Source organism: Pungitius pungitius, chromosome 7 (genome assembly GCF_949316345.1).
Source record: "Pungitius pungitius chromosome 7, fPunPun2.1, whole genome shotgun sequence".
Taxonomy (NCBI): domain Eukaryota; kingdom Metazoa; phylum Chordata; class Actinopteri; order Perciformes; family Gasterosteidae; genus Pungitius; species Pungitius pungitius.
In genome coordinates, this window is record NC_084906.1 from 18,043,980 (window position 1) to 18,061,729 (window position 17,750).

General features: G+C 42.1%; 1 protein-coding gene across 2 annotated transcripts; it reads left to right on the plus strand.

Moving 5' to 3' along the window:
* Nucleotides 1–2,875: 2,875 nt before the first annotated feature.
* On the plus strand, nt 2,876–17,573 carry ghrhrl (growth hormone releasing hormone receptor, like). Of its 2 annotated transcripts, XM_037470309.2 has the most exons (13): nt 2,876–3,095; nt 8,317–8,422; nt 8,893–9,000; nt 9,419–9,510; nt 10,145–10,248; nt 11,100–11,232; nt 11,367–11,520; nt 12,579–12,639; nt 12,857–12,926; nt 13,176–13,267; nt 13,763–13,892; nt 14,211–14,252; nt 16,094–17,573. In XM_037470309.2, exons 1-13 carry the CDS (start codon nt 3,042–3,044, stop codon nt 16,193–16,195), a joined length of 1,248 nt encoding a protein of 415 aa, XP_037326206.1. In that variant the 5' UTR covers nt 2,876–3,041; the 3' UTR covers nt 16,196–17,573. The 2 variants fall into 2 exon arrangements, with proteins under 2 accessions (XP_037326206.1, XP_037326207.1); XM_037470310.2 differs by lacking the exons at nt 8,317–8,422; nt 8,893–9,000.
* Nucleotides 17,574–17,750: the final 177 nt, after the last annotated feature.

The following is a 17,750-nucleotide window of genomic DNA, read 5'->3' on the forward strand; positions in this document are numbered from 1 at the left end:
GATGTAAGTGCATATTTGTTGTAGTTGTGGTCCACATTAATAGTGCAACCCCACTGAGGAAAGGGACCCAGATGTAGATTATGACATAGTAAACTTCCTCTAATTAATGTGCTTGGATAAGGACTTTGATACGTACTGAATGAATAAGAAATGGCTCCGTAAGATGGAGGAGATGGAGAGAAACTATGGGTTTGTTGAATATAACCTGCCTGTGAGAAGGTCAGAGTTTAAGTTACCTCTTTGAACTGAAAGCTAAGTTTCCGTCATTTGAGGGTTGACAAAAATCAGAGTTCTAATATCAACTGAATTCACATATCGTGTTTTTGCAGGCATCAAACCAAAGGAAGAGAGCAGCAGCTTTGCAGGGACTGCCATGGTACATGAAGGAAAATCCTTCTACATTGATGAAGAGATGTGAGGTAAGCAGCAAAATATTGTTCAATGATATAAAAACTAGTTCACAATAGGCATATCACATATGCATATCACTTCAGGCATCCTCTGTGTGGATACACTATATAGCAAAACATGTCTAAAGCACAGGCACCTTTTTGTTTTTTGTTTGTTCATGCATGAAGCCAACAGATCCTGGGGAGGACGTCATCAAGGGAATGGTGATTGGAATCCTCTTGGTCGTTGAAGATGTGAAGGAGCCCCTTCCAGTTTCCTACAACGATGTTGCCATCGTCATCGAGGAAAAGATTGTCATGCGTCATCTCGGTGATGTACCCAACGCTTTTGTGAACCTGATGGGCCTGCTGTACATGCTGAACCTTGACTATCCAAAAGACATTAAATATACTTTTGAGGTGATTCAGCGCCTGTTCATGGGAATCGAGTCTGAGATCTGCACTCCCAGAGTCCGCTCTCTAAAGAATAAACTGCTACGCTAGAGGGATGGCTCAGGAGGATGTTTCTGCATTTGGCCCTGAGGAAGTGTTTTTTTTTGCCATTTGTTCACTATGTAGTAAGAGGAAAAGAAATGTAAAGTCCTTCTGTGGGTCACAAGTTTTTTATGTTTTCATGTTCTAACCGATCTCTATTGCTCTGTGGAGGAAATGTCTATTGCAGACACTAATGCAGACGTTAATGTTGTAGACCAAACATGAACAGAGTGGAGATTTCAGTAATGTTTGAACGTGTTCATTTTCTGGCTGACACTTGAGCAAGTTTCTCAGAGAGAGATTCCTATTTTGTATGTATATCTTGCTGCATTTTACTGAACATTCCCTTAGAATGGATGTAGATGTTGATAAAGTCATTTAGAGAGTTGGGTTTTTTTCCCCTCAAAGAAAGGATGCTCTTTATTTTAATTTTGTTCTTACAAGTGGGACACAGTGTAACTTCAGTTTTTGACCAGCCCTGAAAGAGTTCGTTTTTTACACCGTTTAGTAAGCGATGAAATCGATTGCCCTTCTGTGGGTCACCCCACCTTGTTTTCATGTACTGACTTATTTCAAAAGTATTAATCCATGTGATGTTACAGAGAAATTGTCAAGAGTGGACATTTCAGTAATGTTTGAATGTTTTCATTTTCAGCAAGTTTCTGAGATTTGTTTTGGTTTTTTATGAATCTTTTTGCAATTTACTGCAGCAACTCTGAAGATTAAAGTGATGGTTCTGAGTAATTTCATCCTAGGGTCCTTTGCACCATGACCGCGAGCCAAACCCCCCCCCCCCCCCCCCCCCCCCAGAATCTTTTTTTACCTGGGTCGAACATTGGGAGAGTTAGCGTAGAGTAGCGTTATCAGCTGAATAGCTGGGGGGGGTGTTTGGCTTGCGGTAATGGTGCAAAGGACCCTAGGATGAAATTACTCAGAACCATCACTTTAACTCAGAATGGACTCCGTTGAAGGGTTAGGGTTGAGTTATTGTTTTTCCCTGAAGGAAGGGTGCTCTTATTTTTATGTAATAAATTATTATTTATGTGTGGGACAGTTTAATTTCAGTTTGAGCAGCCCAAAGCAAAAGTGTGTTAGAGGGTGTTAAGGCTAACTTTGTCCCAAGGACATCAATTGACACTTATTTTGAAGCAAGCCTGGTTGAAGTTGGACTTGTTGGGATTTTAATAAAGGTCCTTATTGAATTGTCTTTTAAGCTATTTTTTTCATGTGTTAATATTTAAGTTTGACTGGCAAATAATAATGTTACCCTAACTTGATAAAGTAAGTTATACCAACATCTTTTTTAGTTCTCTTAAAGTAATGTTTTCCACTCCACATTACTTGATACAGAAAGTTAAGTCAACAAATCGTGAGTTGTATCAATTATGTATTCCATGTTGAGCCAACCTGATTCACAGTTGAAGGAACTTGATAAAATACATTTAACCAACATCTCTTAAAGTTATCTCAAATAATATTTTCAGGTCCAACTTACTTGATACAGGAAGTTGAGTCAACAGACTGCAAGTTGCATCAACTCCTGTTTTGAAGTGTGATAAACTTGACACTATTAGTTGACTCAAATTAACTCGGTCAAAGCAACAAGATGACTTGATATAGTTAAGTTGAGTCAACAAATTTTTTTTTACAGTGCATCAGGCTCAGGAAAGCAGAGAAATATTCACCAAAGTATCCACCAAACATCAGCCCAGCAGCAGCTGTACAGCTTTTGGGTTCAACTAAGAGCTCCACCGTTTGCCTTCAAAATAAAAGTGGAACGTGTCCCTTCACGACCACCTTCTGGTTTATCCGACTTCCATCCGCCATCACATCATTTGAGGCAGCTCTTTGCAAAGGCTTTAGAAATCAACAAAATGAATATTTATTACTATTTTTAGAGCCATTTCCGACGGACGGTTTGTTTGTGGTTTTTTTATTCTGAAAGCATTCACGGGACTTACTAGGTTTTGATCCCTGTGAGCTTGACAGATGTTGTATTTTACACTCGAGCACACAGAAGCGCTTCGCATCCTATAGGAGTGTGTGTGTGTGTGTGTGTGTGTGTGTGTGTGTGTGTGTGTGTGTGTGCGCGTGCGTGCGTGCGTGCAGTCTCATTGATGAACGCGCCACGCTGGTCCGAACCGGGGAACCGACGACATGTCCTCGCTCCACATCAGAGGGATTCTTCTCACTATGTATTTGTCTTCAACTGTGAGTGATTTACTTGGATTTTACCTTTATGAATGAAAATATTTATTATCATTTTCGCTACGTAGAAAACTTCAAGCTCTCTTTTGTAGGACATTTTTGTTTTTCTACCCAAACATTGCAGATGATTTATGACAGATGACGAATATTTAAACCGTAAATATTTCCCTCGTGTTCGCTTCTCTTACTGTCTAGTGACTTGCGATTCACGGAACACGTTAAGGACGTGTGGTGTTCAATTATCTTTATTAGAAACGTGTGCGTATTTGGGTGGTGGTGTGCGCCGCCCTCAATGTGTCTGCAGGCACCAGATGGTGTTTGATACCTTCACGGGTCACAGTTGCCTGTAAAATATGTTGTATACTAAAATAAAATCTCTTTCCATATTTTAAATCTATCAATCTACGTGGTAATATGCTCTAGATTCGAAGGGTTTAGCTTGTTGGCACAAAATATGATCATTTACTTGTTTTGTCTCCTTATGTAATAAATTGCATATCTTTTAGTTTTAAATGTGGACAAAACGACCTGCGGCCACCTGCTCTAACTGTCGTGGACATTTGAGCTATTATTTAGATATTTTATATGCAGTGGATGTTTTTATTTAAACAAATTCATTGCTGATACATATTGTACTAATGTAAATATATCTCTTTCCCACAGTTAGCTGTAAAATTTGCAATTAACACCCAAATAATACATGTGTAAAATTAGAACAACACAAAGCTGCAAATGATGAAAAAAGTGTTATTATTCAGAAAAGACAATGATTTGCTATTTTGATGCATAATTTATGGTACCGGAGGGTTAATTTTGACTTAGTAAATTAAGTAAATGTAAAACACTGCAGATACAGTTGAAATGCAAGTAGTGTGTTTAGACATTTAGTACATTGTTTCTCAAATTCTCTAACCGGCCATCCGAAAATATCTGCTCATCGGATGGGATGTTAGTAATGGAAATGTTAGCTATCTTTAATGTTTTTATATTACCACCCACCCACACACACACACACACACAATCTGCACATTCATGCCCTGGCAGCGTTTTTTTTCTTTTTCTTTTTAAGGTTGTAATTTCACCGCCACCTCGCTAATTTCCATAATGGAATCGAGATATGAGAATCCGACAAACAGGTGGTCTGGTGATCAGCGCGACAGGGAGACAATGACAACAGGCCAGACACTCATCCCCAGGTTCCACTCCAAGCTACTCACTATCAATGCTCACAACTGCAAATAATTGTAATGAAATGGGTTCATAAACACACACAATCACACATTCTAAAAGAAAAAAGCCCCTGCAAACAAGTTTGTCTCTTTACAATGTTCCGACCAGACGGAATTCTTTGACCCGCAGAAGCAGAAGAGAGAGAAATAGTGAAGGTGGCAGCTTTTAGACAGCACATTTTTATACAGTTGGCAGTTTTAGACATTTTGAGAAATACGGTGATCTATTTTCAATAGTTGCTGCGCAAACGTTACATTCGGCAGCTGGTTAGCTTAGCATAGGAAACAGCTCGCTAGTTTAAAATTTAGTGTTTGGCCAAGAAATAGTTTGGCAGAAACCCCACTGCGGAAAAACAGTTTTTTTTCTACAAAAACACTGTTTTTTTGAGATGTACTACTGAATTGCCGATGAAACGATGTAGTCAGCTTTGGACAAAGCCAGGCTAGCTGCTTCTCTGTTTGCAGTCTTCATGCTAAGCTAACGCGTTCAAGCTTCATATTTATCACACAGATGCCTCGCACGAAACCCAATAATCATAATCCGTCTCTTTAAACGCTCTTTGTATCACGGCGGCAGCCTGCAAAATGCACCCTATTTGCTGTCTAAAATAAGGCAATATATCTATCTGCAAGGTGTGCCGAGTTTGATGGACACTTTTGGGTTAGTGGATAATGGGCTTCACCTCTCAGAGAGCATATTTTACGGCAGACTGCACTCTAGGCTTCCCGTGTGAAGGGGTCTCTGCATGGGTCTGCATTTACTTCCATGGCTCATTGTAGCCAGACTGCAGGTTACGCAGAGCCCCAGACCTTTCTCCCCATATGTCTGGTCCTGTTTCTTAAATGCACGTCAGACATCAGCGTCTTCCTCCATCACACTCAAAATGCATGAGCACGTCATCGGCCATGAGCCCCTTGCCTCGTTCCCGCTCCTCAGAGCCGCGGCTCTGAAACCGCTAACCATTCACGAAACAGTATGTCTTTGCAGCATACTGTAGAGGGAAGACCATGTGTAGTCACTTTAAACGAGCCCCATCGCACAGACACTATCGGGCCGTTCAGCCGATGCACTCGTGCACTTTATGGTTAACAATGCATGCATTAGTGTTTCTGCTTTGAATGTGAATGCCGGGGCCCCGACATCTCATGTTTGCTCAAACGGTTTATTGTATTAACACAGACAGAATTGAGCAGAAAACAGTAAGAGCTGGTGTCTCTGCATGAGCCACAATAAACAGGGTCCCTCGCCTTCATTTGAACAGGCGGGCTTGTTAAATTGCGCAACGACAGCCCTCATTAAATTATTGGCATTGCGTTAAGAACAAAAAGGATTGGCAGGGATTTGCTCGGGTTTCTTCTGATACCTCTGTTCTTCATTGATGGAGGGAGAGCTGGAGCTGAGAGACTGTATGTTTTACGATTTATTTTAGAGTCATTTGATACTGACACAAACACCACCAGCAAGAAGATTGGCTAATTACACATAGTTGTCTTTAATGCTTGTCATCTGTGCCACCTGATCTTATTCTGAAGGCAAATCAGAAAGAAAGAAGTTTTCACTAGAAACTAAGTCGATATATATAAAAAACGTTTCTCACAGCATGATTGAATACAGCATTTAGGGGGTGAAATTGTTAAAATGCCTTCGGTTTGCCTTTAATGTGAAACTCCCCAACAGTTTCTTGTCAGAGGCGTGAGGATATTAATCAACACGTCAACGAAATGATTATGTTGAAATCTAAATCTATATTGGAAACTGACTCATCAACTTCTTTTCATTTATTATCAAAAATGTGTGTACGTTTTGGACATCCAGGTCACACGCTCTGCCTTTGCTTCCTGTGCGGTTTGGTGTTTTTTCAGCAACAACGTACCCTCACAGTTTAAATCATATGCACGACATTATAATAATAAAAAGCCCCACATCTGTGCAGGGCGTTTTCAGTCGTGTCATTTCACGAACCGGCTCCAGGTGGGTTTGCAGATGTCACAGATCTTTTTAATGGAAACGTTACTCAAACGTTAATACTGGGCGTATTCCATTGGATGTGCGCTTTCGAGTGTGTGAGGAGGGGACCGGGAGGGGTAGGAACTCTCCAGAGAGTGTTTGTGGTCCCGCAGGAATTAAGTCTCTGGAAGCTCCTTCATTACGAATTCCATCAAGTGTTTGGAAAATGACCCCGGAGCGGAGAGGAATGCAGCACGAACGTCTCTGCGATGTGGCCTTCGTGAGCAGAGACGTCTTCATCTCGGCGGCGTGTGCGGCCTGTCGTGTTGTCCAATGCTATTTGTTCATCTTTTTCTTTCACACCAAAATGAAAGTCTCAAAATTGGCCAGCTCTTGGACAAGAGAAAAACTTAAAAAGTACAAATTTAGACATTTTGGTCATGGTCGAGCATCGCGATTGTATATCTGCCAATGAGTAACTTGCTTTTGTTTGAATTGCACACACACGCACACACACACACACACACACACACACACATAGTAGTGATTTCATGACTTTCAAATGAAATGTGTCATACATATAGAAACACTACCATAGAGGCTGATTCATTCAATCCCACGTAACTGGAAAAACAGATTGAGATCATGGGTGCAGCATTTGTTATGTTTCTTTTCTAAGTCAATGACTAAAATCTAACAACAATTTGCGAGCACAAATCACATAAATACAATATTTTCTAACGTGCGAGCATATCACATCCCATCAATAATCAGGAAAACATAGTCGCAGAATCTCATCAGAATGAAAGCAGTTTTTCCTGATGCCCTTATGTGGGGGTGGTTTAAAGAGACTGTCAGTAGCAACACGGTGGAAGACACCTTGTTAGGCAGCAAGGCTGTTGCAAGCCAACCAAAAAGTCACCTGCCTGCTGCTGATCTGACCTTTACAATCAAGACCGGCTAAACTTATCCGCAGCGTGAGGTCAAATTAAACCATGCTTTAATTTGACCCAGTCAATTGGTGACCCATGTGCACTATAAACCACAGTAGACCACAGTACGACCAGCGGATTATTCAGTCGGAGCAGGGAAATCGCACACACTGTTTACATTCAAATTAGCAGCGTTGAGTTATTATGTGGCCTCACTTCTGACCTTTCCTTTCTTCGGCATACCAACCGCCTGGGAACCGCTCTCACCACTAATGAAAATGACCTATTCTGACTCAAGCTGTATATTTTTATCCCTCCTGCCCTTCAAAGCCGTAGGAAGTAAGGCCTCTCTCTCGACAACAATCAAAACACGGCCCTCCTTTTTGCTCTAATAAATCTGGTAGAAGCGTTCTAAAACACGATGGATTCATATCAAAGTATAATCCAAGGGATTGTGTCCTCTGACTTTATTGATAATTGTTCATCCAATCCCGCTCACACTTGCCGGGTGTACCGCTAAGGACCCATAAGGAAGGGCAGTGTTGAGTGTGAGCTCTTGACATTCATGAAATATATTTATTAGCTGTAAACCCGCTGCTGCACTAAGAGGGAATCATAATGAACCTGTTGCACCGCTGAATGGCATTATGGGAAGTTTTTTTTTTTTTTTTCATGAGCAGCTCTCAAGCTCTTTTGGTACATACTTCCTCCTCCCGGCGTCACGCCCCCTCATCCACATCTTCTCTCCCAGGAGGTATTCATGATCGCCTGACATCCAGATCAACGTCGGGCAAATACCGACGCAGTTATTGACGTCCGTATTTGGCCTAAAACAAAGGGGACCAGCAGGGGCAGAATAACGGAAGGACCTCTGAGCGGTCACCAAATGGGATGGGGGCGCACGCTTGTTGGAGGCCAAGTTGGAGTCTGTGTCCCAGGGACGGACCAAGTGAATGATTTGGCTGTGCCCTGTATGCTATGGTGCAGGACCATTTTGCATGGAACACTTATCAATGACTCATACAGTGAGCGGCCACTGTGTCCTCAGCCTTGGTGCCGGTATGTATATCTTAGCATCCCTTACCTTCCTTTCTTCCCTCCTTTCCTGCCTCTAGGCTTTGTCCAGCCTGCATCCTGAGTGCGAGATTGTTTTCCAGCTGGAGAGGGAGGAGCGTCGCTGCCTTCAGCACATCGCAGAGCAGGGCAACACAAGCACAGAAGGTGTGGTTTCCCATTTTCAAAATCGCTCTGCGGCAGGGAGCTCGCGTTTTCGGAGCCGTGCGTGGCTGGACTCGTGATGGGAGATGTATTGCACATTTTCACAACCGTCACTGTGTTGCATTGTTAGAAAAAAAAAAAAAAACGTTGATGTCAGGTTTGCAATGCATGCAAAGATAAAGCTCGTGGCTGTAGATCTACAGAGCCTCCTCATTCATTTGGTGTTGCAATTTACACAGAGGCCGGTGTTGTGGCATTTCGGCAGTGCTGTGCGCTGAGTGATCACATTTTCCTCCGCCCTATCTCCCACGAGCCCGTATTTAAATCGTGTTACTTCTGAGGGGGCTTGCGGATGACACTGAATACGAATGTGTGTTCATGTAGTCTCCCTTCTGACTGACTGTCCCCCCCCCCCCTCCCCCGACAGACTCAAACCCGCCTTCTTCTTTAACCTTCCTTTACAAAACTAAAAGGTTGTCGGCCCTTCTGGGACGCGGTGGCCTGCTGGCCTCAGGCAGCCGTCGGGGAAACGGTCCAAAGGGCTTGTCCGGACGTCTTCTCCCTCTTCAAAAACAACACAGGTGACCCTGAGGATCACATCGTGAAAGGGGGGGAGGGGGGGAGGGGGGGGCGCAGCGCTTAGATAATGACGAGAGCAATCTAAAAGTAGAATTGGTGCACCGATAAAAGCGAGGGGTGTTTATTAGTCTTGATTTTTCTGTTTATTTTAATGTAATGGTATGTTTTCTTGGTCTCATGGAGGCTCTCAGTAATCTGGCCTGCTAGATCACAGGAATCTGAAATCAAAGCAGCAGAAACAGAAATCTTATCAGAAATTACTAACATGTGCTATTGGCCCTGTGAGGTAGTATGTGGTGTTTTGAGTATTTAATACTCAAAAGACCAAACTTTGAAATTCTATGCCTCAACAAGTTTGAATCTATTTTTGAAGATGAAGATGATTTTTTTTTATTATTATATCTTGACCTTTCCCCTCAGGTTCAGTGAGCCGTAACTGCAGCAGAGGAGGTTGGTCCGGACCTTGGCCGCCGTACCACATCGCCTGCAGTGTGGATGATGACATGCCAGAGGTGAGAGGGCGGGTAAAGAGGTCCGAACAGGGGCTAAAGAGAGAGGAGATCAAACTACCAACTGGGCCGCGTTCCAATGAAAATGTTAGAGCAGCCGGTCAATTGTAACAACCGCCCTAGAACCTTTAAATATATATATACTTCCTGGCTCGTTGCCTTTTAAGAGTAGAGAAGGAGATGTATTCAAGCATGAATGTGCCTCATATGTATGTAATTTTGCCAGTAAGTGAATCGAACGTCATCAGTTAATAGCTGAAATTATCTCGTTTAACAAAGAGACAACTGTGCATAATCCTTCTGAACTGTGTTTTGGCAGGATAATTCTCAGAAGCTCCCTTCTGGTGCAAAATATCTTTTGTCCAGAGTATAAAAAAAATAGCAATTTAGTTTTCTAATAGCCGGGTGGAAAGTCACAAATTACAAGAAGCTTTGAATGTACTTTTGTGAGTTGATTCAAGTCCAGTCATTGTGCCTTTTGACTCATTTTTTCTCTAATGCTGCCTTTGTCTCTTTAGGACAGCTGAGTTCCAAGCTTTTCTGCAATTTAGTGTCATTTAAATGCATTTTGAGAAGCCTCCACACCGGAAAAACCACCTCCTTTTATACAACATCTTCCTTCTGGTCTGGCTCCCAGACGCAGCGGTCCTACTTTGCCACAGTGAAGCTGATATACACCGTCGGCTACAGCGTCTCTCTGGTGGTGCTGGCTGTTGCTGTGATGATCCTGTTGCTCTTCAGGTAAGAATAGATGACCCTAAAACACTTTGTAGTTCTCCAGAGAGAAGGCAGGCAGACTTTTTATTTCATTTTACAATCATTGTAAATTGATTGTGTCAAGTCACCCGGGTCCAACAAGATACCTTTAAACATGCTCCGCTTTGGGACCTTTGTTTTAGCTTCACACTACGAGATCACATTTCATATGATCTCGTAGTGCAGTTTATTAAAGGAATAGTTTGACATTAAGTAGCTTCGCTTAGCATTTCCACATTCATTATATGTCAAATAGCTGGAGGAAGCCTGGCCCTGCCAAATCACCCCTAAGCTTATACTCATATGTTGTTTAGTTATGTACCCAAATGGAAATGTGAAAAACGCAAAGTCATTCATGCACTACATAAATTATTTATATTGCTTACATGTGAAAAAGGGAAACCGGTCTTTTCTTCCAACTACCGACAAGAAAGCAAATGAGCGCATATCAGTTGCTCTTCTTTAAGAAAAAGGAGCGATGCCGTTGTAAAAATAGGTTTTATAGCCACTAACCCACGAAAGTAAAAAGAAATTACTATGACGAAATGGGATGTCGTGTGTCAGTGATGCAGTAATCCCTTCCCCTCTCATCATGATCCCTCGTGTGCCTCTCCTTTATCTGTGGAGCGCCCCTCAGCTCCCCATCTGTTGGGTCTCGGGTTGACGCTCAATGACGCGGGTCAAGCAAGGGCCAAAGGGCTCCACTTAACAACCGGTTGTCACGGGGGGGGTCTGTCGAAGGAAGTTCCCCCCCCCCCCCCACCCCCCCTCGTCTCTCAGCGCTGCGGGGTATATTTTGACCACCTGTACCGCCGCCTGCCTCGTCTTTCAAACAGGAGGCTGCGCTGCGCCAGGAACTCCATCCACATCCAGCTGTTTGTCACGTTCATCCTGAAGGCCGCAGCCGTGTTCATAAAGGATGCCACGCTGTTCTCAAGCGACGACACCAACCACTGCACCCTTTCCACGGTACGAGCGAGAGCCCCCCCCCCCCCCCCATCCCCCGGTTGCGTGGAGACATTTTTACTGAGCAGGTGTCTCCCACTAACTCCTCCCCTTACAATGTCCTTCTTTTCCCTCTCTCTGCTTACCCTTCTGCCCAGTTTGCCTGTAAGGCCTCTGTGGTCTTCTGCCACTACTGTGTTATGTCCAATTTTTTCTGGCTCCTGGTGGAGGCGCTTTACCTCAATTCCTTGCTGCTGTCGTCCTTTTATCACAGTCGTCGATGCCTCTGGGGCTTCTGCCTGCTGGGATGGGGTGAGAGCTCTCGACATGCAATTTCACCCACATTTGTTATGCTAAGCTCAAACCTTGTGATGCTTCCGACACCCCTTTGTGGGTGATATGTGCAAGGATAACCAAATGAGTGAAGTTAAAAAGCCCGGATGATTGCTATTGTACTGAGTTTTTGTCTCTAATAGGTTTTGTGTGAGCCCGATGCACTGCTGTGTATTCTGAAGCTAATTTCACATGCGCATAATGAATATCTGCTTTTTTTATTTGGGAATTTTTATTGGAGTTTGATTGTTTTTGAGTGGAGACTTTTCTCTCTGTGTTTTTGGTCCACGACTTGCATCTGCTACGGAATGTATTTAGGATTTATTTTGCAAACAACTCGCCTTCTGCTGCTGCTTTTAATTCCATTCACTAAACAGGTTTCTTTATTTTTCAATCTGCAAATGAGTCAAGCACAGTGAATTTAATTGAGTCCATGATTGCTTTCTATTATAAAAGTCACATAAGCAGTTTAGGTCTCCGCAATGTCACTCACTGGAGAATTGAAAGTTTTTAGAGTCAATTACTTCCAAAGTAATTCCATTATTAAGTAACAAACGTAGTGTTGCATCGTATCACACCTATACATCATTCTAATCGACATCGAGCCAACGGGGCGTAAGATGATTCAAAAGAGACTCACAGCCGCCTCGACACACCGAGTTAACGTTTCAAAAGGGGGCAGAAATTCTCGTGGCTGGTATTCACCGAACAAACGGAATAAATGTTGGTATCCCTGTGGCGTACCCTGCAGGTGTATTTGATTATGTTCGTGGGTTTTGATTGTGTTTCCTTTCAACTCGCCACAAGCTTGATGAATGTGCAAGCATTTGTGTCCCAGCGGTGGTCAGCCAGGAAATTGGTATTGCAGACGTGTGTTGCATAAAAAAAAAATAAAAAAAAATGTGATTTACAGAACGACACAGAGAAAAAGTTTTTCATTTCTTTGTCTCGCACAATGCTAAGTGTGTAATTATGATTCCGCCAACTCAGTGTGTATTGATTGCATTTCACGGACATTTGTTTTGCTGTGTCCACAGGGGTACCTGTGCTCTTCATCATCCTGTGGATTGGTTCCAGGATGTATTTTGAGGACACAGAGTTTGTATAAACTTCCAATAGCACTTTTATCTCCACATGTGCACTTGTTTCTTACATGTATATCTACAGCACAATCAACACACCACACCCTTTAAGTTTAGAAGCAAGGTACTTGTTTTTTAAATGTTAAGTCTGTTGAAGTCATTGTACATGCAACCTTTTAAGAAATTCTCCAGATGGACTAGAGAGTCCGTTTGAAAGTTGTCTCCCTGTGTAGATGTTGGGACATTAACGAGGACTCCCCCTATTGGTGGATCATCAAGGGACCAATCGTTGTCTCCATTGCGGTAAAAACTCCCGTTGTGCTGGTGGAAACAAACATTTTTTAGTTACGCACCTGGCAGATTACCATGCAGATGTTATGTTTACTTTCCATTTTAGAGATGGTTTTGGATGAATGTTTTAAACATCTTTTGTGCGAAAACGGCTCACTCGGCTGTCCAGATTGCTGCCGTGACCATAATGATGGCCTAGATGTACATCACATTTGACAGATAATCATATTAAAGCCTAAAATTTGATTCTTCAATCTACAGGTCAATTTTATTCTCTTCATGAACATCATCCGAATCCTGATACAGAAGCTCAACCCTCGGCTGATCCACTTCAACAACTCCTCTCAGTACCGGTGAGGCGCAGCGATACGGTTTCTCTTACTTTAGTCATTACAGCATTGCTGGCTTTTATCAGATTTTTCGTTTGACCTCTTTAACACAGTCTTGACTTCTCAAAAGTTGCATCAGCGTGGCGTTTTTATCTTTTAAACGTTTTTACAGACTGATGGTTACATTTTGAAATGTGTTTTCACTGTGTTTGATGAGCGATAAGTAGATACTTTGATGCGGTGAAAGATGTGAGTCAGTCGGCGATGTGTAATTCATTCAGTCATCCATATTTAGTTATCCTCACTGTAAACCGTGCACCTGCTGCTACCTTTCCCCTCATAAATGCGTTTATACGTACAAAACGTTGCACACACACACACACACAAGCATCCTCTAGATGATCAGAGGGCTTGCATGCATGATGCTATTAGGAGCCTTATTTAGATGGTACGTGCACCTAATGACTTCCCGGGGTACCTTTACCTCCTTCATCTCCTTTCTCTCCTTCTGTGCGACAGACGCCTGACAAAATCCACTCTCCTCCTCATCCCTCTATTTGGTACTCATTACATGGTCTTCAATTTTCTGCCTGATTACTTCAATGTTAACCTTCGCCTCTGCGTCGAGCTGTGCGTTGGATCCTTCCAGGTAAACGGACGCATTGTACACCTGAACAAATACTGCTGTAGTAGCTTACCCTGGTCAAATGGTTTCCGTGGTTTTTCGTTGATGTGTGCAAGAACGGCCACATTACGATGGAGAAATAGTGTTCTTTTTCTTCTCTGAGTGCCGTTTTGCCCCTCCGGCTAACCCCAATGGGACATTATTTAGTAAAGAATATGTATTGTGTTCAATGGCGAGACACAAATATTTGTTTGTTTTGGGGGGGGGGGGTCAGAGGCTGTTAGTACCTAATGGTGCAGACTATATTCCTAAATGCATAATGATTATACATCTCTCCTATAGGGGCTGCTTGTGGCGATTCTCTATTGCTTCCTCAATCAAGAGGTAAGCACGAGCCGCAGAACTCTCAAACATTTACAAGGACATATTCTACAAAGCACTCCGATCGTTTACAGCTCTATTTTGCACCCAGATCACACACCGGTGAGGGTTTAGTGGTTCAATTGCCAAGGCTTAACAAAAAAGCACAATCATTTGCACCTCTCTTCCCTCATTGCACAAGGGATGGACCCTGAGGTCTGATGCAACCAACGAGATTAATATGAGACCCCTTCCGATGCGACACAACGTGTGATTAATATTCAGTCCACTATGACTCGACATCCATGCGTATCACTTTTTGTGTTTTAGGGCATCGTGGGTAGTACTTGGAAGTCACTCAATCGTCAAATAGACTAATGGATTAGCTAATTCCATTTACATATACAGCCTCTTTTATAAAAAAAAAAATACAGCAGCGCTTTACACGTAATTAATATTCTGATGACAGATGAGGTTAATATTCTTCATAAAAAATGTAGCATACCAAATTCAAAATATTAGAATGCTGAGTGTCCAATGAAAAGACTCCTGTGATGGAAGATGAACTAAATTCTTAATATAATGCTAAAGTTGTATTGTAAGTATGTATTTTTTTTTCCTTCTTTTGGAAAAATAAAGAAATCATTTGTGAGTAAGTTTTGCTTCTCATAAACAGTTGCATGAACAGATACAAATTGCATGTGTTTGCATTTAAATTAAGGCAAAATGATCATCCAGTTAAGCCTAGTTTTATAGTTATGCCTTTTCGGAGAAACGCAGGGACACGCACACGCAAGAGCTGTGATTGGTCAGCTAACTACATCCTTTCTGGGGTCCCACATTTCCGGTTTCATAGCATAATACCACCATTTTTAAAAGGAAGATTTTTGAAGAGAGAATGAATCAGATTGAAGAGCTTTTGTCGAAAAAAAAAAAAGGAAATATGACCACTTATACAACCCGTCATCGGCGGCCTCCAATTCATGGAGGGAGATCTCTGCAAACGTCGGTTTGCCGGTCGAGGGGTGAACAAAGTTGAGATGAAAAGCATCAGCGGCGATGCAGGGGGCAAAAAAGTCTCTGATCAATAAATAAATAAACGAACCAACGACTTCCACACACAAAGACTCATTCTCTAGGTCGTCTTTGACAACAAAAAAAACGTTACTCCACCTTGTGTCCGCAGCTGCAGTTGCAGACCAGTGCACCAGCATGTAAAGACAAGGAAACCAGGGGGAAGTCAGCCTGGCTATGAATGCATTCAAATCCATTCAAACACCAAAGTGTAAAAACATCTACTTGCCTTTGTCATGCACACTTTATGTTATATAGTCTAGTGATGCTGGTGGGCGGATTTGGTCACCTGTTTTTCCAACTCTTTTGTAACCCAATGAACACTTCTGATTGTCAAAATATATTCTAAGGACCAAATAAAAGAGTTTAAAAAAAAAACATAAAGCGAATAGGAGAGAAAAATACCCATGGCTGTAAATGTGTTGTGTCTTTGTCAGGCGTATAATGACCAAAACCAACTGGCTTGCCATCACCCTTCACTGCTTGCCTTTATGAATTCAGATGTAATGTATTCCCATTGCAACACCACCCACTTTGGAGCTTTTACTGGCTACCTGATGGAGTTCAAACGTGACTGGTCCTTTGAACTATGCGTTTTAATCTGACATTTCGCATTCATAAACTAAGCCAACAAACAAAAGCAAACGAAAGCCTTATATGGAACGCAGGGATGTGAGCGTGGTGTGAAACCTTTCATCTTCTATCTAACTATCTTCATTTTTCTTTTGTATAATAAATCAATACAGCATCATCTTGCATGTTTTTATATTGTATGTGCGTGTGATTGACAGGTCCAGAAAGAGGTCCACAAGCAGTGGCTGAGGTGGCAGGAGCGGAGCTATGCTGTGGTGTCGCCGGCTGCAAAATGCAGCCAGATGGACACGCCGTTCTAGTGGAGGGCCTCCACCCTCATCCACCCTCATCCACCCGCATCCTCTCTTCTGCTGACCGGACGAACAGAGGGACCGGCGCGATAGCTCCCCAATGATGAATGATTCAGAAACCTCATTAACATTTCTCTTAATAGAGATCCTGCAAATTTCATATGCATTTCCCACAAGATACATTTTAGAAAGATCAGCTCTAGGATTTTCTTGGAGACCTCACTAGTCAAAATAAATTAGGAAGGCCTATTTTGCTGAGATGGGAATTAAGCCTAAACACACAGACGTGCTCACACAAAGCTGCACAGCCTGCCGCCGAGTGACATAGAACATTATTCATCACTAGCTGAAAGCTCGCAGGACAATTAAAAAGGTTTATCATTGATGCCTCGCCTATTATTCACTGAAATAACATTGTAGTGCATAACTGAAATAATATGATTCATATCATCTCAGGCACTGCACCGATGGATTTCAATGGCCTTTCTACATTAAATGTTACGTCGTATTCACGTTTGTTTATTTGTTATTTTAGAGTGAGGCCATGTCACGTGGACAAGAGATCTCCGCTGCCACCTGCAAAGCAGGAAAGGAATATAGTATCTATGTCTTCAATGTAAATATATGTGACGCCAAACTATTCAACAGTTATATGACTGATGACACATCCACATCCACACAGGCCATTGCCATGACCTTCGTGTTGGATCTTTTTTTGTGAAAATTTGGATTTGTTTGTATTATTTATTTTAGTTGAGCTTCTTCTGGAAGCAAAATGTTTCATCACTGCCCACTTTGATTATTTTATGTATAGAAAACTTTGACCTGAAACTGAATGTATAAAGTCACTGTTGTGTCATGTTGTTGCGTTTGGGGGATGCTGCTTTTCTTGTGTTTCTGTGATGTTTTTATCGTCTCGTAAAAAAAGAGTTAAAGCATCCAAATGTTCCCTCAGCTCCGCCGTGGCGCTGCAACTTTCATGTTTCACAAAATGAAGATCCCATCCACTGCCGGCTCATGTTTATTCTGCGATGAAGCCATTAAAGTCATTGTGACTGCGTGGAAAATATCTCGAACAATGCTAAAGTTTTATAGTTTATATATAGGCCACATGTTATTGATACGCTTATTTAGATAGATGTTAAACGTGGTGGGTGCATGAAACCTTGTGGTGGAAGGGAAAGACGCATGAAAGCCCAGTAGATCCTTTACAGAGTAAACAAAATGTAAAAAAAGGTCTATATTGTGCATTATAAATGCATTTGTTTCACACTTGGTTTTTGTTTGCTTTATTTTCAATGACGCCCCCGTTTAGTGTTCAGTGTTCCTCTCACGTTCCCACAAAGTCAAAATAAAGGCCACAACAATCAATTTATTGACTCACTCCAGAAACTCCAGGAAAAAGGTGTAGAATAAAACCCCTCTGGAGACGGTATTGATGGAGGTGGTGCAGTGAAGCAACTTGTGTAAAAGGAGGATTAATCGTTCATATTAATATATGAAAAAGGTATTGCTGAAATAAACCGTTTTAATCTCAAGAACTCCATTAAACGCATCTACTACA